Raw genomic sequence first — 27989 nt, 5'->3', positions numbered from 1 at the left:
TTGCTTAGCCACAAGTTGCACATACAACTCGCCCCCTTGGCCCTACGGGGCTGTCTGCATGGAAATCGTTGGGACAACGTTGCGTGTTTACTGAGATATCTAATTACTCCAATGGGATTACACACAGCAGCATCGCATCCTACTACGAAGATTTGGCAGGACATTATTTGGTGATGCTGCGTTGCCAGTTGTGCAGAACAAAACAAGAACACTGCCTTACATTCGACGTTTTGGGCAATCACCCTTCACAGCGTATGCCCCTTTAATTGCCCGAAAACGTCGCCTATTATATATTTAAGGCAGTGTCACTGACGAATGCCTTAAGTTTATTCAATACAAATAAAGTCTTATCCATAATAGAGGTTGTTGGATACGACTTTATTTATATTTAATTAACTCAAGGGTGGTGGCGGGTTTAACAACACATTCATATTTTTTATATTTATAGGCTTCTAACCCCAAAAAAACCCTCTATTGTGGATAATATTGGTTGCGAAAGCCTACATGTTTAGACTAAAGTCCTAATTGCAACAACAACATAAGCACTTTTTTTTAAACAGCTGTGTTGTGGTTGCGTGGGGGTCATGGCAACGGTGGTGGGGGGGGGGGAGCGTGCTCACGAGATCTGATTGGCTGGCCGACGGGGGTCGTGGGTGGGGAGCTCGGGAGTTTGGTCACGTGAGCGGGTTGCGAGGTCAACGAATCGGGGAGGACGGGGATCATCGTCGTCGTTGTTGTTGTTAGTGGCAGCGGTGGCCGTGAGGGGACGTGGTGGTCACCCGCAGGACCCGGGGTTGGGTCTCTCCTTGCTCCGCGCTACTCGGACACGCGCAAGGGCCACGACGGGCTGCGGGTGGAGGGGTTCGACCGATCAATCCTCGCACTGCCACGGTAACTCGCCGCCCCGTGGCGGCAAAAATCTGTCGCGTGACAGTCGATGCACCAAGTGTAGCGTGCATGTAAAGTAACTAACACTGACAACAAAATACGCGTTAACGTTGCACATGAACGCTCGTTTAATACTGTCCAATAGCGGACAGCCGTAAAATCTCCCTCGCTATTGTGGGGGGGATATTGCGTCGTGACGTCGCACGACCGGTAGCGCGGTGACGTCACGCGCCGCGCTCTCGGGCGGTGTGACGGAAGGCGAAGCCGCAGTAAAGGACGTCATCACGTCGTTTACGCGATGACGTCGCGTGCCGGCGCTGTGCAAATGACGCAATTACGTATCGAGGCGCGGGCCGGCGTCTTCCGTCCCGCCCTTGCGTGGTGACGTCACGGCCCTGTGTTTACGAGGTGACGTCACGGCCCATCGTTCTTCAGTGCTCTCTGCGTCGCGACCTGGACCCAGCGGCTCCCTCCCCGTCTCCAGGTGCGAGTCCCCGGGACCTGGAGGGGCAGCGGGGACCTGGAGGGGCAGCGGGGACCTGGAGGGGCAGCGGGGACCTGGAGGGGCAGCGGGGACCTGGAGGGGCAGCGGGGACCTGGAGGGGCAGCGGGGACCTGGAGGGGGGGCGTCCGGGAAGGAACGGGATACCCAGGGGCGTCCGAGAGGAGATTGGGGGGTTGGTTAGGGTCCCAGAGTCTGGGAGCAGGTAACCATAGATGGAGACGGGGGGGACCCAGGGACTTTCGGGAGGGGATCGGGGACGCGGGGACTCCCGGGAAATGATGGGCGTCCAGTGGTGGGCTCGCTATCTTGGTGGGAATAGAGGGCTTCGGGGAGTGCGGTGAGGCGCCCCTCGGCAGACTCAGGAGGTGATGGGGACGAGGAGTATCGGGGGTTCGAGGGGGTTGACACTGCGGCTTTTGTGTGTATGAGCGGCCTTTGTGCGTATGTCAGTGTTTATTTAGGGGGTTTCAATGCGTGTAAAGTATATGGGTGCAGCAAAGCGTGTGGTATAGGTGCTCTGTAAGAGCGCTTGCCTCAACAGTCTAGACTACAGTGTACGGGGAATATATGTGTGCGTCAATATTATTGCATTATGTTTGTATGTCAGTGTGTTTGGGTGTGTCAATATGTATGTCAGCGTGTATGTTGGTGTGTGTCAACACTGTTGGTGTGTGCCAATGTGTATATGCCAGTGTGTGTTGGAGTAGCATTGTGTAGGTATTTTGGTGTATGTAAATATACCTGGTGCGTGTGTGGGGAGAGGTAGTGCAGTGGTTAGCGCTACGAAGCCCTAAACGAGCACCTGGTGTGTGTAAACATTAGCAGTGGGGAGACAAAGGCGGTCGGGCGTGGTGTTGGCCACCCACCCCCTCGTGTGCCGTGTCGGCCTTCATAGGTGCTCGCTAGCAGCCCCAACAGTCTTTGAAAGGCTATAAGAGGTGTCTTTGTTTGGGCCGTGTCACTATGTGTGCGTTCGTTTTTCGTGTACTGCAAAGGCAATTATTTAGTGTGCATGGGTGTATGTCACTCTCTGATCACATGGATGTTGCTTTTCTGAACGGTTCGGCTCCCATCCTTTCTGGCATTGTCTGTTGTTGTGTGTGTATGGCCTCAAAGTGCACCTAGCGTGGGACGAGCAAACGATGGTGACGTTACCACCAATTCGTGGCGAATGACGGTTGTTTTTGTATCTCAGCATGTCATTCTGTGGACGTCAATAAATACAGTATATGCCTGGCATGGCTTGGAAACGTCAGCAGCGGAGAGACTAATGCGTCGAGGCGTGGTATTGGTCACACCACGCCTCGTGCGTTAGGTCGGCTTGAATGTCCTCGCTACCAGCATTTACCCCAAACGTCTACTTCACCTACACGGAGGAGCTTTGTCTTTCTGTGTCGGCATGTCAGTGTCTTTGTCGGGAACATGCTATGGCTCCAGGTCAGGCAGACAACGAAAACCATTCCAGGTTTTCCAGCCAATAAATTATTGCAGCCTCCAGGACGATACGTCTGGCGACGGCCCAATAGCGCCCACTGTGGGGGATTGCACGTTGCGTCTGCTCCTTAATACCTGATGTCACCTGCAATTACAAAACCAAATGTGGATCTCACCGCCTGCTGTAACGTAAACCATCACACGTGCCTGGTCTGTGTGTATGTATGTACTTCAGTGCGTGCCTTCGTGTGTCTCTCGGTGTCTCGATGTGTGTGGCTCCAGCTCACTCGCAACCCAGATGGGTCACATGAGTGTGTTTTTCCTGAATGGTCGGCACCCATGCATTGCGGTCATGTTTTTCTTAATTAGTACAACATTTCTTAGCAAAGTGAAGCAGTGACGCTGAAGTTCTATGAACCCCTTCTATCCTGGGTTCAATACTCACCCATGGATAACATCAGAAGTGGTATCTGAGACTGTCCTGATCCTCTCCTCGGTCAACTTAGCCTTAAATGAGTATGTGGTACATCGTGTGAACATCACCACTGGGGCAAAGGTGGCTAATGTGGTTGCTATACATAACACAACATCACGTTGTCCTGTCGATCCAGGCAGGTGCTTGCTAACAGCACATATCCTGTAAAAGATGGGTGTATATTTGTTTCGGTATGTATGTGGCCCTGGCCCACTATGTGGACAGCAGAGGAGCAAAATTGGTTGTTGTACTATACTTCTGTTCTGATATCTATGATCCCTGAATTAACCAGCGTGGTGCTGCATGAGCAAATAATGCCTATGATTGGTATGTACAGAATTGGGAGGCCCTCATCCAGCAGTGAATTTAAAACGGACTGTACATGTACAAAGTAGGTGTATGTGTGCACAGGTGTGTGCTGGCCACCCACCCCCTCGTGTGCCATTCCAGCCTTCATAGGTGCTACTTGCTAATAGCACTTGCCATAACAGTCTGTTCAGGCAAGATGGGGGTTATTTGTATTTGTGCACTACTGCACCCCACTTCATGCACCCTCCTGTGCTGCTGCACGTGTCCAGCAAATGCCAGCCGCCGTCCAAGCCAGGAGAGAGATACGCCAAGCCCAAGCCCTTGGTGACGTGTGGAGCTGTCGCTGAGCATGAGCTTCTGCCAACTCTAATGAGTCTCATTCCAGGAATATCGCCGTGCCGCTTCCTTGAGCTGCGTCCGTCCCACCCCACTATTATATTAGTGCATTGCTCTTAGGGTATTGCTCTGCTGGCTCATCGCCAGTGTGAAGCCGCTATGGTTTGTGGTGCAGACGCCCTGCATGTTGTGTTTAGCAGAGTTTTCATTTCTCACTGAATATTTTTTTCTGGATTGCTGGTAGACTGCAGGACAGACGTGCACACACAGAGACAACAGCAACAATGGATTGTGCGAAAGGTAATAACGGTGGTGAATGTGCAGACATGAAATTGCTTGCTTGTGCCACTCCTGGAAGAAGGACCTTCACTGCATTGATCTCAAGAGAACTCCTAGACCGTATTTTGGCCTACGCTTTCAAACTGGCGGTGGGAGTACCCACACTTTATCCCTCTGCCCGCCACCTGCTAATGGACTAACTGTCGTGTACAGTACAGAATTATGCTGCTGGGTGCAAAGAGGCAGGGGATGGATATAAGAAACTTGCCCATTGTTTCAATTTCCACATTGGGAGATGGAAGCAGCAGCATCAGCCACTGGAGTTAGTCACAGCCATAGCGAGATGTATACTGGATGTAGTGTGTTGGATGTGGACATTTTTTTCTGGATTGCTGACCCAGAGAGACTCTGATTAAATTAAGCCTTGGTGTTTAGTTTTAAATATTTAGAGAATTTAGACAAGTGCTGTGCGAACCCAAAGTCGTTCCTTGGGTTCGTTTTGAGTGTTCTTAACAGGCTAGGTAGCATGCACGTTCAAAGAATGTAGATAGGACTGCACTCACAAAAAAGCAATCGCTTTGGTAATCGTTAACACTGTCTTATGCAAGAGACAAAGTAGGCTAATGCTTCAGGCATTGTCCCTTCTTCAGATACCATATACTGCTTTGTTGATAATAGCCATGATGCTAGTCGAGTAAGTATTGGGGAGGGTAGGTGTTGGAGAGGGTAGGTAATAATTATGGAAAGTACTTTTTTACATAGGTTAGGTAGGATTGACAATAGATAGGATAGGTACTAGTTCTGGTAGGTAAGTACTAAATATAATAGGTTGGGCAAGCACTAGTAATAGGTGTGTAAGTTATTTAGGTACTAGTTCGGCTAGGTAGTGGGTAAGGTAAGTACTGAATAAGGTGTGTAGGATAATAAATGAGTAGGGTAGCTATTTAATTACTAGTTAGGCTAGGGAGTGGGTATAGTTAGGTGCCAGTGTTTCAACGTGATCGTGATCGCTCTGCACACTGAGGAGTCGGTGAACGTGCCAGGACTGTTTAACATCATTACGCAATGCACAGGGGGTTAACCAGATGATGGCACATAGTGTGCTGAAGTGTATGTTCCCACATAAATTTAACATTACATAATTTTTTTATGGATATATACTTCTTTGTGTTTCCATGTTTGGATCCTGTATATTATCCCAGCTCTCCCCTGCAATGAAGTAGGTATGGTAATTATTCATCTTTGTTGCCGTTTGATGCCATGCCATATCTTAAACACACATTTTATTTTTTGTCATTGTGGTGCATGTATAATATCTCTTGGCTTTCATGTAAAGCAATATAATAGCATGCATGAATTGATGCAAGTATCATGGGCGTAGGAATCGATTTTAATAGATAATCCATTACATACCTTTGTTTTTTTGTCCCAATGGGCTCTCATGAGCTTTTAAATAGAGTTCATTGATTGTTGCTTTCATGAGCACATGGAATCTAAAATATGAATTAAGGAGCTTGGGTTACCGGATTGAAGCCAGCTCCGCAACTCACCATTTATTCCCCATCCTCGCTGCCATGCTGTATTGTTTAATTTTATTATTAAAAAACATTTTAAAGCTACCGGTGGTGAGATGCATCCCCCAGTGGGGTACTGGCGTCCAGACTTGCCTCTGCCAGCTCTCACTGCAAAGTCACCACATCAGCATCAATACTTTCACCACAACATTCACCATTACCACTGTCACCACCACATAGAGCATCAGCGCTATTACCACAACATTGAACACCATCACATCACCGTCGCCATGATCACGGTCACAATAATCTTCACCTCCTTCAATGTAATCACTACTTCCATCACGACCACCACGATCACAAGCCATTATTACCAGCCTCGATAATCACCACCTCTTTATAGCCCATCAGATTAATCCAGTATAAATATTCTGATTGTTGCACCATTACCTTCACCACCTTCATCAACATCATCATTACGTTTGTCACGAGAGACCCATCCACATCACCTCTTATTATTACTATCTCCATCACCACCTTCACGATCACCTTCATCGAAGGTCGTGCGTGGCACTACTGGAGCTGCTCGTATTGAATAATAAATGATGATGGGGCTCCTGCACGGGGATGGAAGCGGCAGTGCCATCACCGCGTGCACTAAGCAGTTCATGCCCTGAGCCGCGTAGGCACCTGCTGGCTCCCATGCGGGTGCCTGAAAGACGAACACTCGCGTCCCCGTCTGGATGCGTGCTCCTGCTGCAGATGTGTGGACGTGTTGCCCCTTCCTTCGTGTTTCAATCAGGCTGGTGTGTTTCTTGTGATAACCTGGACGGGAAAAGTAACTTATTTTATCACTCTAAGCTTGAGCTGAGCCGGCTTTTCATGCCACCGTGGTCGTGGTGTGTAGATAACGCATAATCTGAAGGTTACAAATTCAAGTTCTGGCCAGAGTGGTGGTGGAGTCGTGGGGGGACATTGTGGCCTGTAATTTCTCCAGGGTTGATACAGTTGAGTCCCTTTTTTATGAGTATTATACTGCTATGGTCGCTTTACAGAGAGGTCAGCATTTCAAGCAATAGGTCAGTAGTCCATGAGCCCAGGGCAGATATTTTACTTGTTGGTACCACTTGAGGTAGAAAGATTTCAGTGGTTCCAATTATATTGTAGCCAATAACAGTGAATCACGTGGTAACCATTTGAAATCAGTGTATCAACAAAAAGTTCACTCTCATTCATGTAGGTAAATCAGTACTATTAGGATTTTACTATCTTAGGTGGTTCCAGTTTCTGCTCTGGCCTATGGACTAAGATGGCTGTCAATAGAAATGGGTGATGCCTCCACCACAGTGCATACAATACAAACTTACGTGAAATATTTGCTTTATTTATATAAATATTTGTGGTTAAACTTTCGCCCTGCTATAAACACCGGGGTCTTCTTGGAAGCCCTGTCTGCAGTAAGCCCCAACCTTCACAGCTAAGGAAACTTAACACTGCATCGCGTGATGTTCTTCTCGATGGTCCAAAAGGGATTACACATCGGCCTCATGTAAAGTATGCACTCCAGTGCCTCCGTTGTATTTGGCGCGCAAAGACGATAACAAGCCACGGTTTTTCATGTGCCCCCTCCTCGTCAGTCTGTTGACCGAGTGGCGCATGACGGGACCTTTTTAACGGACAGCAGCGCACGCGGGGGAGTGGATAAGGTCGCGTCACAGTTGGACCTTGCTCCTCACGCACTCGCGGGCAGCTCGACAGGTGCTACGGCGGCGCAGCTCGGGGGCACAGCAGCAGTGGTGGCACAACTCTGAAGCAGGACCGCCGCAGGTGAGCCCGACCCCCTGCGATATACAGCGAGGCTTTTCAGCGTCTTCCAATGTGAGCTGCGTTCAGACGCTATGTAAAAAAATATATTGTGAACAGCAGAGGGCAGCAATGCAGCTAAATCCAATGTTTTACAGTGTCTATGTTTCTTACTTATATGCTCTCAGTCGTCGCCAACCCCTCACTGAAATGTGTTTGACTAACCCCCCACCCATGACCCGCACGGCGTGGAAAGGCCCTCATCCCGCAAGTGATTGACGAATGGGCTGTGCATGTACATAAATCCACGTGTTATTGCGTTGTGCTTTTCTACCCTTGAAGAGCTTTGTGATATTGCGGTCAGCGCGTGTCTTGGTGCTCCTCCGCACCACGGTGGAATCGAACCAACGTGGGGTGTTCAATCCCTTTGTGCTCAAGCGGCTGATAGCGTTGTCGAGGCACGCCGATGGCTGCTCTGCCATCGGCGTGCCTCGAGCCCTCGCGATGTGTCCGGGGACTCGGTTGGCAATGGCGTAGAGGCACAGTCCGAAAATACTTCACCACTGTCATCATTCACGGGCACTGCCTTACAAGTCGTAAACACAACAAGCCAACGTTTCAAGACGCTGACATTTTGCAGATGGTGATGAAGCATCCTCTTAGCCTCTAGCACATTTTACATGACCGGTTCAGCAAGACATTATCTCTCAAAACAGTTAAAAATAACAAACCACAGTGCTGACAGTGGATGTTTTGTGGCAACATTTTAAGAGAGAGAAGTAGTTTTATATAGTCTAGTTGAACACATTGTCTGAGGAAATTGTTATTCTAAACTGGTTTATGTTTACATAAACAACTTAATTTATTACTTTTGTGGTAAGATGATAAAACCGTTTAGTGGACAAAACTGTAAAAAAATACTTCATATTTGTGCCTTTCCATGTATTTTTTTGCTTTGCTGAATATCCAACTCACCAGAGCCGTGGCAGGCCGACTTGGTAGCTGAGTATTTTCAGGTTTATTTTAGCCTTCTTCTACGCATGTAAATATTTTGTTTCGTAAAAAAAAACACGAGCAGAGTGAAGCTAAACCGTTTCCTGTTTTGTACAGTTCCGGGTTTATGTACAGTAATAGCAAGGCTGTTTGTTTGTGTCACTGTCTGAAAATAACTAAAAAGGAATTCATATGCTTCTCCCAAGGACACATCAGCCATGATTTTATAACGTGTGTATGTTGAACTACTTTCGCACCGTACACAGCCAACCATGTTAATCAGAGGTGTGGAGGCAGGACAACAAACTCAACACAAAAAGCAGTTGTAAAATAAATTAGTTTTCAATCTAGTTGATTTAAAAATGATCTTCATAATATCGGAAGGAAGAGCATCCCAGACGGCTGCAGAAGCACATCTGAACGCGCGCGAAGCAGTGACCTCAAGTTCTCTAAGGATGATGTCTTTAGCCTGAATATAGAGCTTCAAGGGCTTTAAGGTTTTATGCCACGTACTGGTGTCGCATCGTCCCCTCCCATGTGTCCGTGCCCCCCACACTTCCCCCTCCCCTGCTGTTGTCCCTCATTTCCGTGAAGCATCTTGAGATGCAGTTGCATGGAGTCGCTATACCAATAAAAATTGTTGCAGGGCGTTGACGAAATTTGGCATTCTCCTTATTTTTCCCTGACACTTCCCAATTCAAACATTAAAACCGTTGCTTTTGGATTGAATTGCAGCAAATGTTATTTAACGAGGCTTGTGACAAGATAAAATAAACATCCTTTTTTGTTCGTCAGGGCTTGGCTGTTCTGTCACACCTGGTTGACAAAGCGGGGGAGATGGGGGTTCAGGATAGGCAGATTTTTATTTAAATTGGTATTCTACTCAGACGACTAAAGACCGTTTAACAGACACGTGCGTTACAATTGGTCCATTGGATTAGAGCCCTGACGCTATATCGGACCGCAGTACGGTGAAATATGTGAATGCAGCGGAGGCCACTGAAACCAATTAGGCACAGAGTAACTCCCCCTTCGTACATTTCACAAAGACAGAGCTGCCCACTACCCCCCCCCCCCACTGTGCCCCGCCCACTAACCCCCCTCCCCCCAACTGCGTTAAACTTGGCTTGTGCAACCGAATGACATCACCTCCACGGCCAACAATGTTTAAACATCTCCCACGTATGGAGACGTTACATCATCCTCCACATTCACGTAAACCAAAAGCCATCCCCTGTCCAGCTCTCGTCTTACACAAATAACCACGTGCAGTGCAGCAGAGTAAGCGGAGCACATCTTTTGCGTTATGGTACAGCCAAGGTCATTCCTCAAACCAATTTTGACACTTTATTTAAATTATCAAAAAATTATACTCTTTGGTTCTTTCGGTAAAGTCACGTAGGTATAACAAAATAAATCACGACGTTTCGATCGCAACACAAGCGGTCGTCCTCAGGTGGGAAAAATATAATCCAGCAGTGGAACCGCTGAACTAGCGAGAGAGCTGTTATACCCACGTGACTTTACCGAAAGATCCAAAGAGTATGGATTCCTGCAGTCACGAAAGCTTCAAATCAAGATCAGAAAATTGCCTGCAGGCTGAAAACAAATATGAGTCGTGATAACTGCACGCAAAATTGATATCCATTGGGCAAAAGGTGCCATTGTGTGCATGTGTAATGTACACAGCCTAGTTCTAGGCTACCAGTTCGCAAGGTTCAAAGTTGTGACACGCAAGGCGTGTTGGTATGACTGATACTACGGTCATACAATCACTCCTTTTACGTGTATTATTACTCTTGGATCACACCTCTTATCGCACACTATGGCACTTTCCAGCCCAAAGCAAATGGGGCAAATCCAATTTTTCAATATCATACTTTCATCATCCCAATCAAACCAACCGCTTGTGAATGTCGATGGCTTGCGGGACACGCGTGGTCGTGCACGTTCAATAGCAAAGGTTTTCCTCTGTGCAGCTATGTTACAGGCCTGTTGGTGCACGGGCGTCAACATGAGCTGCGAGCATGGGCGCAGCCTGGTGGACATCATACGGGAGAAGTACAACCCCGACAACTACCCAGTGCGGCGCATCATCCTCAACACCCCGCCGCAGATAACGCCACGTGGTGTGTGTATGGTTGTTTTAAAACGAGACGTTAAAATTGGTGTGTGTGTGCACATAGCCTGGGACAAGCGCCGTGGTGATCTCACCGCCACAAATTGGCGAATGGCGGTTGTTTAGAAAAGAAGAATGACTCCTATTCATATTCTTAGTTTTTTCGGTAAAGTCACGTTGAAGAGAAACAACAAAATAACAAAATATATATAAAACAATAAAAAATTCTCACGACATTTCGACCATAACTCAAACGGTCATCATCAGGTGTGTCGGTTTGCATAAATTTATTTTGAAAACGGCATATTTATTTATATATATATATAAAAATAACGTTTGCGTCACGCGCAACGATTGGCAGTTTGCCCAGGACTAGTCCATCTATTTTTTGAAAAGAGGAGGGGGGAGACGAAATTTGTTTTTATGTATGCTGTCTGAAAGCCACTGTAAGCGTGAACAATCAATCAAGAACTGAAATGATTTATCAAATCTTTCCAATGATTGCTAAGATAGAATCCATCTTCTCGGTTGAAATTGTCTATGTGCTTGTATATGTGGATAGCCTCATGAACGAATCTCTCATGGAAGCCAGATGGCTTACAAAGAACCTCCGTCTTGGAAAAGTCAATGGCATGTGAGCCTACTGAATTAGAACAATGATCTGCTACGGCCGAGGTGTTGGTCCTACCGTGTTTAAGGTCTGCTTTATGTTCACGAATGCGGTCCGAGATATGGCGTTTGGTTTCTCCAATGTAACTACTACCACAGAGGCAACTTAGTTTGTAGACACCAGGGTATTGTATGTCCGGAATCACATCTTTTACAGACGGAACCAGATCACGGATTTTATGTAATGTGTTGAAACGGACCTGGATCTTGTGTTTATTCAAGATTTTGGAGATCTTTTTTGTGATCCCAGCAATGTAGGGTAAAGTTATGGTTTTGAAAGGCTCCTCAAGAGGGTTCTTCTTCATGGTTTGAGTGATAGCTTTGCGGATTGTATAGTCGGAGTAACCATTAGCCCTAAGAGCTTGGTGTACGTGCTTGAGTTCACTGCTTATGTGTTCCTGGTCGGATATGCATTGGGCTCTATGATACAGAGTCTTGATGAGAGAATTCTTCTGTGATGGATGGTGGTGGGAATCCGGTTTCAGATAAGCATCCGTATGGGTAGCTTTCCTGTAGACAGAGTGGCTCATTGAACCATCAGGTCTCTTTTTAATTAGGACATCCAAAAAAGGTATCTTGCCATCTATTTCGACTTCCATGGTAAATCTGATGGCTGGGTGTATGGAATTGATGTGGTCGAAGAATTGGTCTAGAGCAGGCCGGCCATGTGGCCAGATGACAAAAGTGTCATCCACGTACCTCTTCCATAAGGTTGGGCGCAGAGTGGCAGTCTGGATGGCGTCAGTCTCAAATTTCTCCATGAAAATGTTAGCTATAACTGGAGAAAGGGGGGAGCCCATTGGGGTGCCCTCAGTTTGTTTGTAGAAAGTTCCATTCCAAGTGAAGTATGTATTGGTTAAACAGTGTCTCACCAGGGGGGGTACCTCAGTGTTTAGTCCTTGATGAACCAAGTCTTCAATGATTGCAATGGTGTCAGGTACAGGAACCTTGGTGAATAAGGAAACTACATCAAAACTGACAAGCAGGTCGTCTGGGGACAGGGAAATACCCTTGATTGTTGATACCAGGTGAGTAGAATTTTGTACCGCAGAGGTGGTCTTTCCAGTGAAAGGACGCAGGATTTCAGACAAAAAACGAGCTAGTTTGTAGGTGGGGGAGCTGATAGTAGAGACTATGGGACGAAGAGGTGTATCAACTTTATGTATTTTTGGTAAGCCGTATAATCTTGGTGGCCTGGCAGCAGAAGGTTTCAACGAAAACTGTTTAGATTGATCAATTAATGCGGTTGAATCAGAAATTATTTTGTTGGTTTGTGTGACGAGGCTGTTGGTGGGATCTCTTTTTATTTTTGTATAACTACCATCGTCGAGTAATTCTTTAATTTTGTTGTTGTATTATATTTTATCCATGATGACAGTAGCATTGCCTTTGTCAGCTGAGAGAACTACAATATCATTCCTCTTTTTTAATTTATATAATTCAAAACGCTCATCTTTGCTGAGGTTGCTAGCTGGCATCTTAGCGTTTTTGAGGGTTGCAGCGATTTCAGATCTTGCTATGTCTGCAGCGATGTGACCCAGGCCCCTGAGAGCAACGTCTACTTGGGCAATTATATCATTAACTGGTATGTGTTTAGGTGTGATATAATTGCCCAAGTAGACGTTGCTCTCAGGGGCCTGGGTCACATCGCTGCAGACGTAGCAAGATCTGAAATCGCTGCAACCCTCAAAAACGCTAAGATGCCAGCTAGCAACCTCAGCAAAGATGAGCGTTTTGAATTATATAAATTAAAAAAGAGGAATGATATTGTAGTTCTCTCAGCTGACAAAGGCAATGCTACTGTCATCATGGATAAAATATAATACAACAACAAAATTAAAGAATTACTCGACGATGGTAGTTATACAAAAATAAAAAGAGATCCCACCAACAGCCTCGTCACACAAACCAACAAAATAATTTCTGATTCAACCGCATTAATTGATCAATCTAAACAGTTTTCGTTGAAACCTTCTGCTGCCAGGCCACCAAGATTATACGGCTTACCAAAAATACATAAAGTTGATACACCTCTTCGTCCCATAGTCTCTACTATCAGCTCCCCCACCTACAAACTAGCTCGTTTTTTGTCTGAAATCCTGCGTCCTTTCACTGGAAAGACCACCTCTGCGGTACAAAATTCTACTCACTTGGTATCAACAATCAAGGGTATTTCCCTGTCCCCAGACGACCTGCTTGTCAGTTTTGATGTAGTTTCCTTATTCACCAAGGTTCCTGTACCTGACACCATTGCAATCATTGAAGACTTGGTTCATCAAGGACTAAACACTGAGGTACCCCCCCTGGTGAGACACTGTTTAACCAATACATACTTCACTTGGAATGGAACTTTCTACAAACAAACTGAGGGCACCCCAATGGGCTCCCCCCTTTCTCCAGTTATAGCTAACATTTTCATGGAGAAATTTGAGACTGACGCCATCCAGACTGCCACTCTGCGCCCAACCTTATGGAAGAGGTACGTGGATGACACTTTTGTCATCTGGCCACATGGCCGGCCTGCTCTAGACCAATTCTTCGACCACATCAATTCCATACACCCAGCCATCAGATTTACCATGGAAGTCGAAATAGATGGCAAGATACCTTTTTTGGATGTCCTAATTAAAAAGAGACCTGATGGTTCAATGAGCCACTCTGTCTACAGGAAAGCTACCCATACGGATGCTTATCTGAAACCGGATTCCCACCACCATCCATCACAGAAGAATTCTCTCATCAAGACTCTGTATCATAGAGCCCAATGCATATCCGACCAGGAACACATAAGCAGTGAACTCAAGCACGTACACCAAGCTCTTAGGGCTAATGGTTACTCCGACTATACAATCCGCAAAGCTATCACTCAAACCATGAAGAAGAACCCTCTTGAGGAGCCTTTCAAAACCATAACTTTACCCTACATTGCTGGGATCACAAAAAAGATCTCCAAAATCTTGAATAAACACAAGATCCAGGTCCGTTTCAACACATTACATAAAATCCGTGATCTGGTTCCGTCTGTAAAAGATGTGATTCCGGACATACAATACCCTGGTGTCTACAAACTAAGTTGCCTCTGTGGTAGTAGTTACATTGGAGAAACCAAACGCCATATCTCGGACCGCATTCGTGAACATAAAGCAGACCTTAAACACGGTAGGACCAACACCTCGGCCGTAGCAGATCATTGTTCTAATTCAGTAGGCTCACATGCCATTGACTTTTCCAAGACGGAGGTTCTTTGTAAGCCATCTGGCTTCCATGAGAGATTCGTTCATGAGGCTATCCACATATACAAGCACAGAGACAATTTCAACCGAGAAGATGGATTCTATCTTAGCAATCATTGGAAAGATTTGATAAATCATTTCAGTTCTTGATTGATTGTTCACGCTTACAGTGGCTTTCAGACAGCATACATAAAAACAAATTTCGTCTCCCCCCTCCTCTTTTCAAAAAATAGATGGACTAGTCCTGGGCAAACTGCCAATCGTTGCGCGTGACGCAAACGTTATTTTTATATATAAAAATAAATAAATAAATATGCCGCTTTCAAAATAAATTTATGCAAACCGACACACCTGATGATGACCGTTTGAGTTATGGTCGAAACGTCGTGAGAATTTTTTATTGTTTTATATATATTTTGTTATTTTGTTGTTTCTCTTCAACGTGACTTTACCGAAAAAACTAAGAATATGAATTACTGCAGTCACGAAAGCTTTAAATCAAAAAAGAATGACTCCGTTGTGGCTTTTGCAGGCCAAAAGACTGTAGTTGAGGTTACACTACGGAGGCTGGAGAGCACGATCGCTACTCTTTAAAATCCGTTTTGGTAACTTTTGCCGACTCGGAAAGCACAGTCAGGCAGAGCGCGACACCGCAGTACGTAGCATAAAACCTTCAGCAGAGCCCTGGAAGCTATGTAATCAGGCTAAAGACAATATTTAGAGAACTTGGGGTCACTGCATTGTGCGCATTTGGATGCGTTTATGCGGCTGTCTGGAACGCTCTTCCGATATTAGGAAGCTGCTGGAGCTGTGCACTTTTAGATACAGATTGAAAACTAATTTTTTTAGTTACTGCTTTTTGTGTTTAGTTTGTTGTCCTTCCCCCACACCTCCAGTTAGCACAGTTGGCTACGTCCCAGGCTCTGAGACAGATTCTCAACTCGAATCAAAACTGGATACAACTAACCAGGCTAGTCCACATCAACAGAGATTCCTATCAATTTTGTCAGCAATGACAACCTTGGTGTCGCAGTATGCCACTATAGTCAATGGCCCCAAGACGTTGTTTGTGAGATTTCCGGTGAGACGCGTCATGTTTCGGTAGCTGGGGTGGCTCAGAGGTTAGAGCGCTGAGTTGGCACTGCTTAGATCCTCTATTTGTATCCAGACAGCCAGCCTAAAATTAAACCGAATTCTCAAGCGAAATTAGTTAATGGTCTGACTGCACACCAATGGTGTTACCAATGATTGCACAAAAAAACATCACTGTAGTTTTGGTTCGGAACTAATTTTGTTTAAATTCCAGCTTAAAGTATTGTTGTTTCCACCCAACTGTGAATATTACTGTCGAAAGCTGGACATATGGGAAAGTGCTGTCCCCTGCTTTGCAAACCAGACATCCCTTGAATGAATACACTATGTAACACAATTTTGTTCCTGGGTAGTAAGTGTTATTTCGAATTTGCTAATGCCTAAAAGGTATAGAAAATGTGTAGTATTTTTCAATGAGAAAACGGGCGAATTTGTGTCTTTTCGTTCACATAAAGTCAGAAAAAACAACATATGAATCAAAATTAACATGTATTTATACTAAAGTAATACAAAATGACTACAAAAGATTTGCAAGTGAGTAGTTTTTCGAGATTTACGATTATACTGTAAATCATTTTCACGAATCAGCCCCCAAATGTAGCCTCCCATCATGTTCTCGTTATACTGTCCTTGGTAGCGGAATTCAAAGTCCAGTATATCCTGGTGGAAGTGCTCGCCTTGCTCTTCTGAGTACGCTCCCATGTTCTTGAATTTATCAAGATGAGCATCAAGGAAATTGACTTTGAGGGACATCCTACAGCCCATTGTTACGTAGTTCTTCACCAGAGTCTCAACTAGATCCACATAGTTTTCGACCTTGTGATTGCCCAGGAAGCCACCAACCTCTGCGACAAAGCTGTTCCAAGCCGCTTTCTCCTTACTAGTGAGCTTCTTGGGGAATTCATTGCACTCCAGGATCTTCTTTATCTGTGGTCCGACGAAGACACCGGCTTTGACCTTTGCCTCAGACAGCTTAGGGAAGAAGTCTTGAAGGTACTTGAAGGGTGCCGACTCCTTATCTACAGCTCTGACAAATTGTTTCATAAGGCCCAATTTGATGTGCAGGGGTGGCATCAGCACATTCCGGGGGTCCACCAGTGGCTCCCACTTGACGTTGTTTCTCCCCACAGAGAACTCGGTCCGCTGTAGTGCACCTTGGTGTCCCTGCTGTCCCAAAGGAAAAGATAGCAGGGAAACTTGGTATAACTGCCTTGGAGACCCATCAGGAATGCCACTATTTTGAAGTCTCCGATGACCTCCCAGCCTTAGTCATCATACTTCAAGGCGTCCAGCAAGGTCTTAATGCTGTTGTAATTCTCTTTGAGGTGCACCGAGTGAGGCGGGGAAGAGACGGGTACTTGTTACCATTATGAAGCAGCACGGCTTTGAGGGTCCTGGATGAGCTGTCAATGAAGAGTTGCCACTCATTCTGGTTACAGGCGATTCCGATTGCCTCGAACAGACTGGTCACATTGTGGCAGAAGCAGAGCCCATCTTGACGGGTGAAGAAGCTGCAAAAATGTTGGTGAAGCTTCCTCTAATCTGTGACTTGCACCCTTTTATTCAACAAGTTCCACTGCTTGAGCCTAGACGTCAAAAGCTCGGCGTTGGACTTGGTGAGACCAAGATCTCTGATCAAGTCGTTAAGGTCTTTTTGGTTGGGGTAGTACGGGTTTCTCTCCTCAGCTCCACCTCTGAAATTGTCATCTGGATCTACAACATCTTCCTCGCTCTCTGACTTGCTGCTCTCTGTCTGCTCTCTCGGGGGAGTGGGTACGGGGAGCTCATGGCAGTGTGGCACCGGGGCTATGGTTGAAGGAAGGTCTGGATATGTGATAGCAGGTGCATTCTTGCCAGTCCGACGTTTGTAAGGGTTCACCATGCAGAAGTAGCAGTTGCTTGAGTGGTCAGTGGGTTCCCGACAAATTCTTGGGATAGCGAACTTCATGGCTCTCTTTTCCCCTCTGTACCATCCTACAAAAACACATTTATTTCACCCATGACTAATGTGTAACAGATTCTCGCAAGATTTTTCATGCATATATTTTTTCAATAACATTGAAAATTGTAAAACATTTTAAAATAAAAAAAACTTTTACAATTTCAATTTTTTAAACAAATTTTATAACATCAAATTCCGAGCAACAATTGTCCATCTTACCTTCCAGAGTTTTTTGCATTGCTCGCAGGTGAAATGAAGTGCCCAGGGTTTGTCTTGATCCCCGACAAGCATGCCGAAATATGCCTTGTAGGCCTCACACATCATAGCAGATGCTTCCATAGGGTACTTTTTCGCTCTTGTCTTGATAAATTGGCCACAGACATAGCAAAATGCGTGTGCCAGATGCTTGCAGACTCTTGATGCCATCTCAGAAAAATGCAGATATGTGTAGTGAGTCCAACTGAGTCGCAGACGTTATCTTGGGAGCAACACTATTTATTCACATTAACACGCAACACAACATGATCTACACTCGGGTCTCGAATGCTCATCTAGCCACGCTACGGCAGAACTAGACACGGTTCGCTATCCCGGTCCGGACCACAAACGGGGTCCTGGACCGCGTGGCTCGAACCTTCTTCTCCCCGACGTGGATCTTCGTAACACCGGCACACGAAGAACCCCGAGCTCCTCACGGGGCCCTCGTTATATGACCCTAGGCTGGGGCTGGCTCCGCCCGTCGCCCCGCCCACCTTCCAGGTCTCTCGAGCTCCTTCTCGAAGGTTCCCGAGAGCTCCTGTGGACCACGTGACCACCCCACGGCCCCATGTCCCCTGGTGGCCCCGTCCAATATCGTCCGGTCACGTGTCAGCAGGTCAACTAGCGTATCATGCCCCAAGGTAACCCTGGCTGGCTGACGCTCCCTCTCGCTCCCTCACCGGGAGCCCGCACCGCACCCTGCTCGCGGTGCCTCCGCGCTAACCAGCGCTCACCCAAACCCCGCTAGGGCTGGCACTACATCCCGTAATCCGGGCTGCCCATAATGACAACACATTACCGGCCGTGGCTTCGCAAGCCCCGGCACCATACAGTGACAAGCACAGTCACTACATCTGTATCCGCTTAGGCAGCTAGAACTAAGTGAACTGGTGGGCTTAAGGCCACTGGAAAGTTCTAGAATGTTCTAGAAGTTACTCCAAGTTTACTCAGCACTGGAAAAATACAAAAAATATCACTGTCCTGGTCACAAAAGCACAGTTTGTTGGGAATAATAGCCATTTTCTGTACTTTTGAGGCATAAGCAATTAGGAAATAACACTGACTACCCAGGAACAAACCATTACACAGCGATATCAGAGGTAGTTCTGTGACATCCACTTCTGCAGGTAGTTTTCTTCACAGAGATGCCTGCACTGCTATGTGAGAATGGTAGCTTTGTCTCGTAACATGATGCTGATAGCACAATTGGGATACAATTATGGGAAAAGTATCTTAATTTTTTAAAAGTAAAGGCTGGTTGTACGTGCGGTGGCTGTGTGCCTTCGCGAGCAGATTATCTCAACGTGCCTCCCATCCTGGTGCTCAACATGTGCGACATCGCAGCTGCCGGTGACGAGTCACAAATATTGGAGCTGTGCAGTCACGTGACCGAGCTCGACCTATCGCACAACAGCTTCAAGGACTGGGAAGAGGTGAGGCGGCTGGCAGCCAGGACTGCGTGCCGTGCTACAGAAAGTAATTATGAGCGTATTATTCACTCTCATACACAACAGTCCTGACAGTACAGTGGTATGTCAACGGTCAGCCGTGTGTTTCCACCGCCATAGCTATGCAGCAGGTCATTAAATGGCGATTGATTTGTAGCGCATGTTCATTTTGTGTTATTCTGTTGTGCGACCACAGTCTGTGTATTTTTTTCTGTTTCAGCGTCTCATTGATTCTATGGTTTTCGGACATTTTTGTTACGTAGTGTAAGTCATTTATAGACTTATCAATGAAACATACTAATGCCATCATAACTGGTTTCATCATAAGCCATCATCATTAGCAGCCCTGATGTGTCCACTGCTGTATGAAGGCCTCTAATAAAGTGGTTCTTAACCTGGGGTTCACGCACCTCCTGGGGATGCGAGATGCCCTTTCTGGCGGTGCGAGATAGAAGGTAAATCATTAAAACACAAATTAAGCACGGGCACATAAGTAGAACGACTTTGTTTCATCAAACATGTATTTATTAACAATTTTTACGATTGAGAACCAAAGGGGTGCAAGGCTGCAATAAAGCTTAAGAAGCACTGCTCTAATACATTTCTGTCTCTCACATATCTAGCAATACAACAAAATAAACCCCAGCTTTTTTGTAACATTCGGTCAATATCTAATGTTTCTGATCCATATTTCACAGCAGCTAACAACTAGAGGCATATTTGTATGTTGATTTGCATTATTAGGCCATACGTCTAATATTGTCTCATGAAATGTATTGATGTCAAAACCTCAATATTCAGGATTTGCAGCTGAACAAGGTGAAACTCACAAGGCTTTACCGTGAGCATTGGATTCTCGTGTCCGAGGTGATGTGTAGAGACTTGGCCGACGCTTTGAAGCTGCTGCTGGTTTGGTCGTAAGCAAGATGTGGGGATGGGGGAGTCACTGCCGAGTGCGTCTCTGCAGATCGGCAAAATTGTTGGGCAGATGCCGAGGATGCAGTTTCTCAACCTGAGCGCCAACCCTTTGGGGACGTGCCCCTCACCACCCAGCCTGCGCCTGCCATCCCTGCGCAAGCTGGTACTCAACAACACCAAGACGTCCTGGGAAACGGTTCACACCCTCTTGAGAAATATGCCACAGTAAGCAGAGGCAGCCTGGAGTGCACCAATACACGATCGCTTTCGAAAAACGCTTTTTTTGAGTGCAGACCCACACCTTCATGCACGCTTTACGTGTGGCTCCAGGCCTGACTGTTTTTTCTTTTAAATTCCCCTAATTTTATATCCCTCTTGTGCTATCGATGTCATGTCATGAGATGAAGTATCCATTTTATTCTCTTGCAGAGCAGTGCAATTTATCATGTTAGAGAATGGCCCATGGAAGCGGATATCATCGAGCTACATCTGAGATCCCTTCTGAAGTGCATACAATATAGGGGAGCAACACTTGCTCCGCCACTAAGTTGTGTTCATCAGATGACAGTCAAACTGATCTTTTTGTAATTCTCAGAGCTGGAATTTAGACAAATTAAGTATGGGACCAAATTTTATGCGGTGGGTTTGTTTGGGCTGCCCATTGGTGAGGCCATGAACTCACACTGCACTTGAGTGATCACAGGCGGTCGATGGATCTTTTCTTGTATCTCCCGCAGGCTGGAGGAGTTGTTCCTGTGCCTCAACGACTATACAACGGTGGTGGTGTCGCCTGACGTCTACCACAACATGAAGCTGCTGCACATCACCGACAACCAGCTCCGTGAGGCTCTAACCTTTAAACATGGTGCATCATGCGTGCAGAGTTCCCACGAGTGGTGGAGATGCCTCCGGAAGTGCAGCAAGTACAGTGCTCGCCTTTAAAACCCAGTGTCTGCGTCGAGAAAGCGACGTGTGGTATTTGCAAATGCAAGTGGTGTCCATAATGCATGCAGGGCCCTTTCGTGCGGTGCTGATCATGGGGACCATACTTCACCGCGCGGTGCTGAAGGCAGGGAGCGTAGACGTGGTTTAGCATCGTGGTACAGCATAGAATTGCAGAGTGTGCGTGGCGGCATTGTGTGCGCGCAGGCGAGTGGCAGGATGTGCTCATGCTGGGCCTCATCTTCCCATCTCTGGAGACCATGGTTCTGTCCAACAACCGTGTGGGCAGCCTGAGCTCTGAGCCGGCAGAGCTCACGCAAGCCTTCACCAACCTGAAGCACCTCAACCTGCACAACTGGGGTAAGGCTGCTCAGCCCACCTGTGGTGCAGCAGGCAATCATTCGGAAATTCGTGTATCATGAGCCGCTTTGCCTAAAAGCCCTGCCGTTTTCCTCCTTCCTTGCCACATTTGCAAATGTAACCACGCGGTCTGCAGCATTCAGTTTCAGCCGACTGTTTGCTTCCGTAATTTCCAGAAGTAATCTGCAGGATTAAAGTTACCAATTCACCAGCACTAGAATGCATTGCCTCAATCAATAACTGTCCCTATTTAATTGTAGTTTGCAGAAATGATGGACCCAAATGAGATTTTATTGTTGCTGTCGCCTCGCGTGCATTTGTGCATCGTTCAGGCCTGTCAGACTGGTCCGACGTGGAGAAGCTGAATCACTTTCCGTCGCTGGAAGAGCTGCGTCTCCTGGGCATCCCCCTACTGTCCGAGTATAATGATGAGCAGAGGCGCAAACTCACCGTCGCCAGGTGAGAGCCCATGGAGGCAGGCAGGCATTATAAGCCGCACGCACGCAGGCAAAGGCACGCACTCGCACAGACAACAGCAGCAACATCACAGCCGCCATTCGCCACTCAGTGGTGGCGATGTCACCGCAGCACTTGTGCCAAGCTACAAGCGAAATTTGAGGCCACGCGAACTGTGGAATGTGACCAAATGTCCATAATAAAGTTTTTTTTGCGTGAAGAAATCACGTGAAGACTTCTGCACAATTCTGGCTAAGCACCTGATGAAGCTGGTTGTAATCAGCAGCGAAACGTTGTACTCGAATTGTAAATGTTGTGGGTTTGCTCTCCAACACACTGGTACGCTGAAGTAGTGACTAATTGGCACATTTTGTTTGTGACAAACCTTACTAATTATCTGTCAGGTGGTTGCCGGTTTAACGACACATTTATATTTACACGATCGAACCCAAAAAACCTTTTTTATGGAGAACTGTGGAATGCTCACTGTCAGGAGGTCACTCGACAGACTCGGGTGTTATGGGTTAACAGAGATGACTGGCAGATTCATCACCTGTGCTCCCCACTAGGAGACTCCCAGACACATATAAGTACTTACCAGTGCGACCGATATATGCGGTAGGCTGACAATTTTTTAAGGCCGTTTACCGTATACCAATTTTAAAAGTCAATCATGCAGCTTCATAAATATTTTGAATCTTTTGATTTCAATTCTTGCTTTTATAATTGGTGTGCGGTAAAATGAGTTGAGAATTGTCAGCGTCAATTTAACACCGAGGCTTTTGCGACCAATATTAATCATGTTATGAATTGTCAGCGTGTTCCTTAATCTTTATACTTGTATAAACACATGCACCCTCACACATTTACTTCAAAACACGTGCACATGTTCACAGACTCTAGCGCAGTCGCACATACCCACACACACCCAAGACGTACGCTGCAGATTGCTGTTCAAGGTCCACCTACTTGAGCCGTACGTGTGCACACGTTTCCAGTCCCGCTTGCGGCAAACCCGCCACCCCAGCACCGAGTTGGCCTGACGCCGCATGTTTGGCGCACCGTGGCATGTCACCGTCGTCACGCAATCGTGGGGTCAACCCGTTAGGCCGCGCATCATTAGGCTGCGCAGCGTCACGTGCTCCCTGCGCGCCAAGCGTGCCGAGCGCTGTCGGGCCTCTCCTGCAGGCTCCCCGCGGTGCAGGTGCTCAACGGAAGCTGGGTGAGCGATAGCGAGCGGGAAGACGCCGAGAGGTTCTTCATCCGGTACTACATGGACTTCCCCACCAATCAGCAGCCTCCCCGGTGAGGGCTCCTCCGTGAGCTATAACAGTAGTTATAATAATAACGTAGGTTTTTCTTATCAAGGAAAGCCTCGCTCAACATCAAGACTCTTTTTTCAGGCGCATCTTGCATTCGGATGTTTGCCCGATTCTTTTTTCAGAAGTGATTTTTTTTCACGTGGAAGGAAGCGGAATAACCAAAGAAAACTTGCGTGTGCACAGCGGTGACACTCACAGGTCCACAGAGATGGGTTGTGAACATATTTGCTCAACTGAGGTATACTGACCGTCTTGCATCCCCTGCGGGTTTGAATGTTTCACAAATGTTTTCCACCAATCCCTGTGTCCACTGCATTGGCTTACCCAAAGTTTACCGGGGGGAACCCACTTTTGTATGTAACCAACAGGCAACTGCTTGAGGGGGAAGAGAGAGGGAGGGAGGCTTTGAGGATTTGAGGCGCCACACTCTTGCACATTGGCCAAGCAGCCATTGTGTACTCACAGGCTCTACATTCAATTTCCTGATGGCAGATTCGCCCACTACCTTCACAAGTGGACGTTAAAAAAAATCCCGGCTGCGTTTGTGGAAACACTCACCAGATCACCGATCTTATAGTAGAGAATTCCTGTTAACTCCTAAACTTCAGTGGGTTCATTGAAGCAATCCACAGCACATCAAATGAAGACATTTCCTGGCTAATTCATCAAATCCAAATCATTCGTGCATTTGGTATTCGCATCATTCTCATAGTGCAAGGCTATGGCGAATGCACTTTTTTACAGATGAATATCGTCTGCAGCAGTTTCACAGTAGGGGGTGATATTCTGTGGTTTTAAACAATTGGGTACCTTGCGATGTAATTTTTTCATTTCGGGAATTTGGACCATGACACTTGCACACATTTCCTACTATTTTTTTCATTGAAATCCCATGTGAAGCAGTCGGCATGTATTCTATGGAAAGACACCTGCAGTATTAACCAGGGCAGCCGCAGGCCGCGAACCTCGAACCTCTGGAAGAAGCGGCGTGTGGGCTACTACCCGGCCTTGTCATCCATAGACTGAATAACTTCTCTCCGGCATGCTTCCACTACTCCTGCATTATTCTCCCTCCTACCCGCCCCCTCACCCTGCACCCCCTCACCCCCCCCCATCACCACCACAAACCAGGCTGGCGGAGCTCCAGGAGCGGCACGGGCAGCTGGAGCCGCTGGCCGAAGTGGACCTGACGCCGAAAGATGTCGCGCAAGTGCAGGTACATTTCGACGGCTGCTGCAGGGCACTGGCGATCCGTCTGGACCAGACGGTGGCGCAGCTGAAGCGGGAGCTGCGCGAGGCGCTGGAGTCACGGGAGGGCACGTGCCGCATCCGCATCTTCCACGTGGCCGAGAACATGGGCGCCCAAATTGTCGAAGAGATGCGCTTTCCGCGACGCAACGTGCACACGTACGGCGTGCGGGACGGCGACGAGATCCACGTCATGCGCAAGTGACGCGCCGCCCCTCGCTCCCTTGCCCTCCCTCGCGCCAGCCTTTTTACGACTGGCACGCCAGTTTGGCATGAGTGCCACAGCGCAGTGGGGAAATAATTTAAAATTAAAGGTGAAAAATGAGTGTATTTGCATTTTAATTGGAAGAACCAAAGTGGAAGGTGAGGGCAGTCTTACAGCTTAAAAGTGACATTTAATTTCAATCTGAATGCACCATATGTATAGTATATATTTAACTATGCAGGTAAATTAGGTGCCATAACCTGTCGACAATTATTGACGTTAAAAGCACGTGATAAAGTTTTGAAAATTTTGGTTTTAAATTTGAATGCTTTAAAAACACTTAATATTTCATCATCTGTTGCCCAGAATAAATGTATTTCACTATGGTGCCCGATTGTTTTAGACAAATGGAATGTTCAAACTAAATGTATAAAAAAAGTATCCAAACATTTGGTGGTAGTGTCACGAATACTGTACATTTAAAAATTAAATCATCGAGATAATTACTTTCAGTACAGGTCTGTTAAACCAACTGCACATGTCCCCAAATTCTTTTTACAAAAGGCCGTAGAAATAGCCTCCAGGTTACGTATTAGAATACACACTTGTACCAGACTCTTAAGCTGTAAGTAAAGAGGAAACGTTTTGCACAAAGTCCCAGAGTTCAGCACTTGTGCCTACCCTGGGTCTGTCTGATGACACCGGGGGCCCTGCAGGAACGGTGGTGCCAGGCAACCAGGTGCACACGCGTACAGATTGTGCCTGGCAACCAGGTGCACGCGTGTACAGATGGTGCCCCACGTCTACGGTACACATACCGGCACTTGCTATCAGGCTGTGTGCTCCGCGAGTCAGGGAGCTTGGTGGGTACACGAAAGAAGCAGTCAACATGATGTCATGCCCAGGGTCAATCAATGTGGGACTCTGAATAGCAGGGGGGTGCGTGCAAGTGGGAAAAAATATATATATCTATTTGTGGATCGAGGTATTTGTATATAGGCAATGATAGCATGGTTATCGTTAGATGACAAACTAGGGTTTACTGCATTGCAAATCAACAGGTTAGGAGTAAAGTCATTAGGAAGAGTAAGAACAAAGAGTTGTTTTAATGGATTCACGTTAAATGAGGGCTCAATTAGTGGGTTGTAATGACTGGTTAGCTAGGATGAGTTATTTAATGCTTCTCCTCCCCTCGATTCGATGAACCGTCACTATTTGCATTGTGGCGATTGTAGCACCTCAAATTTTTGCAGGGGTAATGTAAACCAACTACATACAATGCGTAGCAATACAACGTAATGCATGTATCATGAGAATAATCTTTAATTGAGGAATAATGACATGCCTTAGTAGGGTAGTGTAAAAGTAGGTTAGAAAATCAGGTGTTAGGAATAATCTCAACTTCATATCAAGATATTCGCGGGTGTTAAGGTTGGTTCGGGGTAAATGAAATAGGGGTGGAGAGTAGAATTGAACGAGTTAAAGTTTGATCAGAGTGTGTCTTCGCATGGCAGGGACAAAAGGCCCGAGTTCAGCTGGGGCCGAGCTCAGCTGGGGCCGAGCTCAGACCTCGAAGCCAGAGGCCGTGCCACTTTACGAGCATTCACAACCAGCCGGCCAGGTCCCCCCTCGCGGCCTGCATCTTTCCAATTGGTGCAAGCTAATTGGAAAGATGTATATGAATGTAAAAAAAAGTTATGTATAGTGTTGCACTTAATCTTCTGCCCATGTATTATTGTGTAATTTAATAATGCAGTGAATGAAGGATGTAGTTTTCCAGGCTTTTATTTGATTATTTTATTTTTGTTTATCTGGGCTAGGTTAATTGCATTGCCACGTCAGCTAATGCAGGTGTCTTGGTACATCTGTGAACACGACTATAGTCTGGTTTTTGAGAACTTTTAGCATTTCCACCAATCTCCACCAGGCATCCATGTATATATGCAGGTGTATGTAACATAGCTTACAGCTGTGGTGTCTGCATTGTGGAAATGTGTTTCAGAGCAGACACCAACCCCAGAATGGCAATTTTACAAAAACCCTGACAAGTAAACTTTTTATTTTCCCCAATTGTTTAAACAGAGGCGTTAAAACAGCGATAACCAACAGTGGCTCGCCAAATCACCATATGACTTCATGTTACTCAATTTTATTTATCAGTTAAAAAAATATATGGAAATGAAGATTTTTCTTGAGTCTTGTGGTACCATCCACCACACATTTTCTATTTGACACCAGACGTGTATTACGCAGCTATATGCAAAAGCAACAAAAAAAAATCGTGGCAATTCTCTCTCTTGCATGGCCACACGAGGCCTCGGATATGTAAAGAGCGTGGCGGACCGTTCTTCCCAGACCTCACGCCAGCGCCCGTGAGTCCACATGGGATTGTATTGAGGCAGTTGCTTCACGATGCTCCTCTAAACCCTGTGTGTTCGGGGCACTGCCAGTGTTGTCTGTTTTTATGCCGAAAACGTCCTCGGATCATGACACCGTCTCATTTGTCCAAGTTGGTTGGTTCGGGGTTTGACAGCAACGCTCAAACAAATGACATCATCTCACAGCCTTCTTCCTCACACATGGCATGTGCACGTTTGTCAACAAAACGAAGTGCAGTTTTACATGATAGATGCCAAAGTGGTATTACTCAATTAAGAAAAAGTAATTTTCTCCCGTTGCTGCCCCGAAATGAATCTTTTAGAAATGCACAGATCATTAACATCCATCTGTAAATACCTACAGGTGCCGTCCATGCCGATAATGCACCTACATTAGATTTATACCGCCAATGCTAAAATGCGTGTTGTTTACTACTTGTGTATTCATTGTAAGTTTGATATATTCTTTGTTTGCCAAGTGACTTATGTGTATAAGTGTCATAACAGCATGGTCAATATCTTGTGTGGACAGATGAACCGTTTGCTTCAAAAACTCACCGCTTTTGTGGGGATTGAGGCTGGAGCGGCAGATGTACAATTTCTAAACCGTTTTCCTGCTCTCCAGCAATACATCCAGGGTGGTGGTTCTTCTACTTTTGTTCATCCCTTGTAGAATTGTAAAATAAAAGCACCATCAGTTACGTGACGAGGGATTGGATAATGGCCGTGCTCATTTCATAGAAACAAGCATTTCCATGTTCTAAATTACTTTTATTGGTTATTGGAATGTTAAATCATTTTGTACTTTATACGTCTGTCGACCATATTTTGTGTTTTCTTTGCAAATAAACGGCGACATATTT

The 27989-nt window shown here is 46.3% G+C and overlaps 1 protein-coding gene across 4 annotated transcripts; it reads left to right on the top strand.

Moving 5' to 3' along the window:
* Positions 1-675: 675 nt before the first annotated feature.
* Positions 676-27989, top strand: TBCEL (tubulin folding cofactor E like). Of its 4 annotated transcripts, none has more exons than XM_032965405.2 (10): positions 676-891; positions 7378-7567; positions 10516-10665; positions 19143-19282; positions 20265-20440; positions 20953-21056; positions 21365-21517; positions 21850-21976; positions 23162-23278; positions 24427-27989. In XM_032965405.2, exons 3-10 carry the CDS (start codon positions 10518-10520, stop codon positions 24746-24748), a joined length of 1287 nt encoding a protein of 428 aa, XP_032821296.1. In that variant the 5' UTR covers positions 676-891; positions 7378-7567; positions 10516-10517; the 3' UTR covers positions 24749-27989. The 4 variants fall into 4 exon arrangements, with proteins under 4 accessions (XP_032821296.1, XP_032821306.1, XP_032821315.1 ...); XM_032965415.2 differs by lacking the exon at positions 676-891 and adding an exon at positions 898-1372; XM_032965424.2 differs by lacking the exon at positions 676-891 and adding an exon at positions 1521-1595.

Source organism: Petromyzon marinus, chromosome 2 (assembly GCF_048934315.1).
Source record: "Petromyzon marinus isolate PM22_M1 ecotype Great Lakes invasive population chromosome 2, UKy_Petmar_22M1.pri1.0, whole genome shotgun sequence".
NCBI lineage: Eukaryota > Metazoa > Chordata > Hyperoartia > Petromyzontiformes > Petromyzontidae > Petromyzon > Petromyzon marinus.
Note: the sequence above shows the minus strand (reverse complement) of the source record. Positions and strands in the feature narration are given on the sequence as shown.

Bases quoted from the DNA above. Each gene is read 5' to 3' on its own strand.
- TBCEL (XM_032965405.2), top strand. From the start codon at position 10,518: ATGTTACAGGCCTGTTGGTGCACGGGCGTCAACATGAGCTGCGAGCAT. The intron at 20,441-20,952 runs GTAAGCAGAGGC...TATCTCCCGCAG, and splicing joins CTCTTGAGAAATATGCCACA to GCTGGAGGAGTTGTTCCTGT. The intron at 21,057-21,364 runs GTGAGGCTCTAA...GTGTGCGCGCAG, and splicing joins CATCACCGACAACCAGCTCC to GCGAGTGGCAGGATGTGCTC.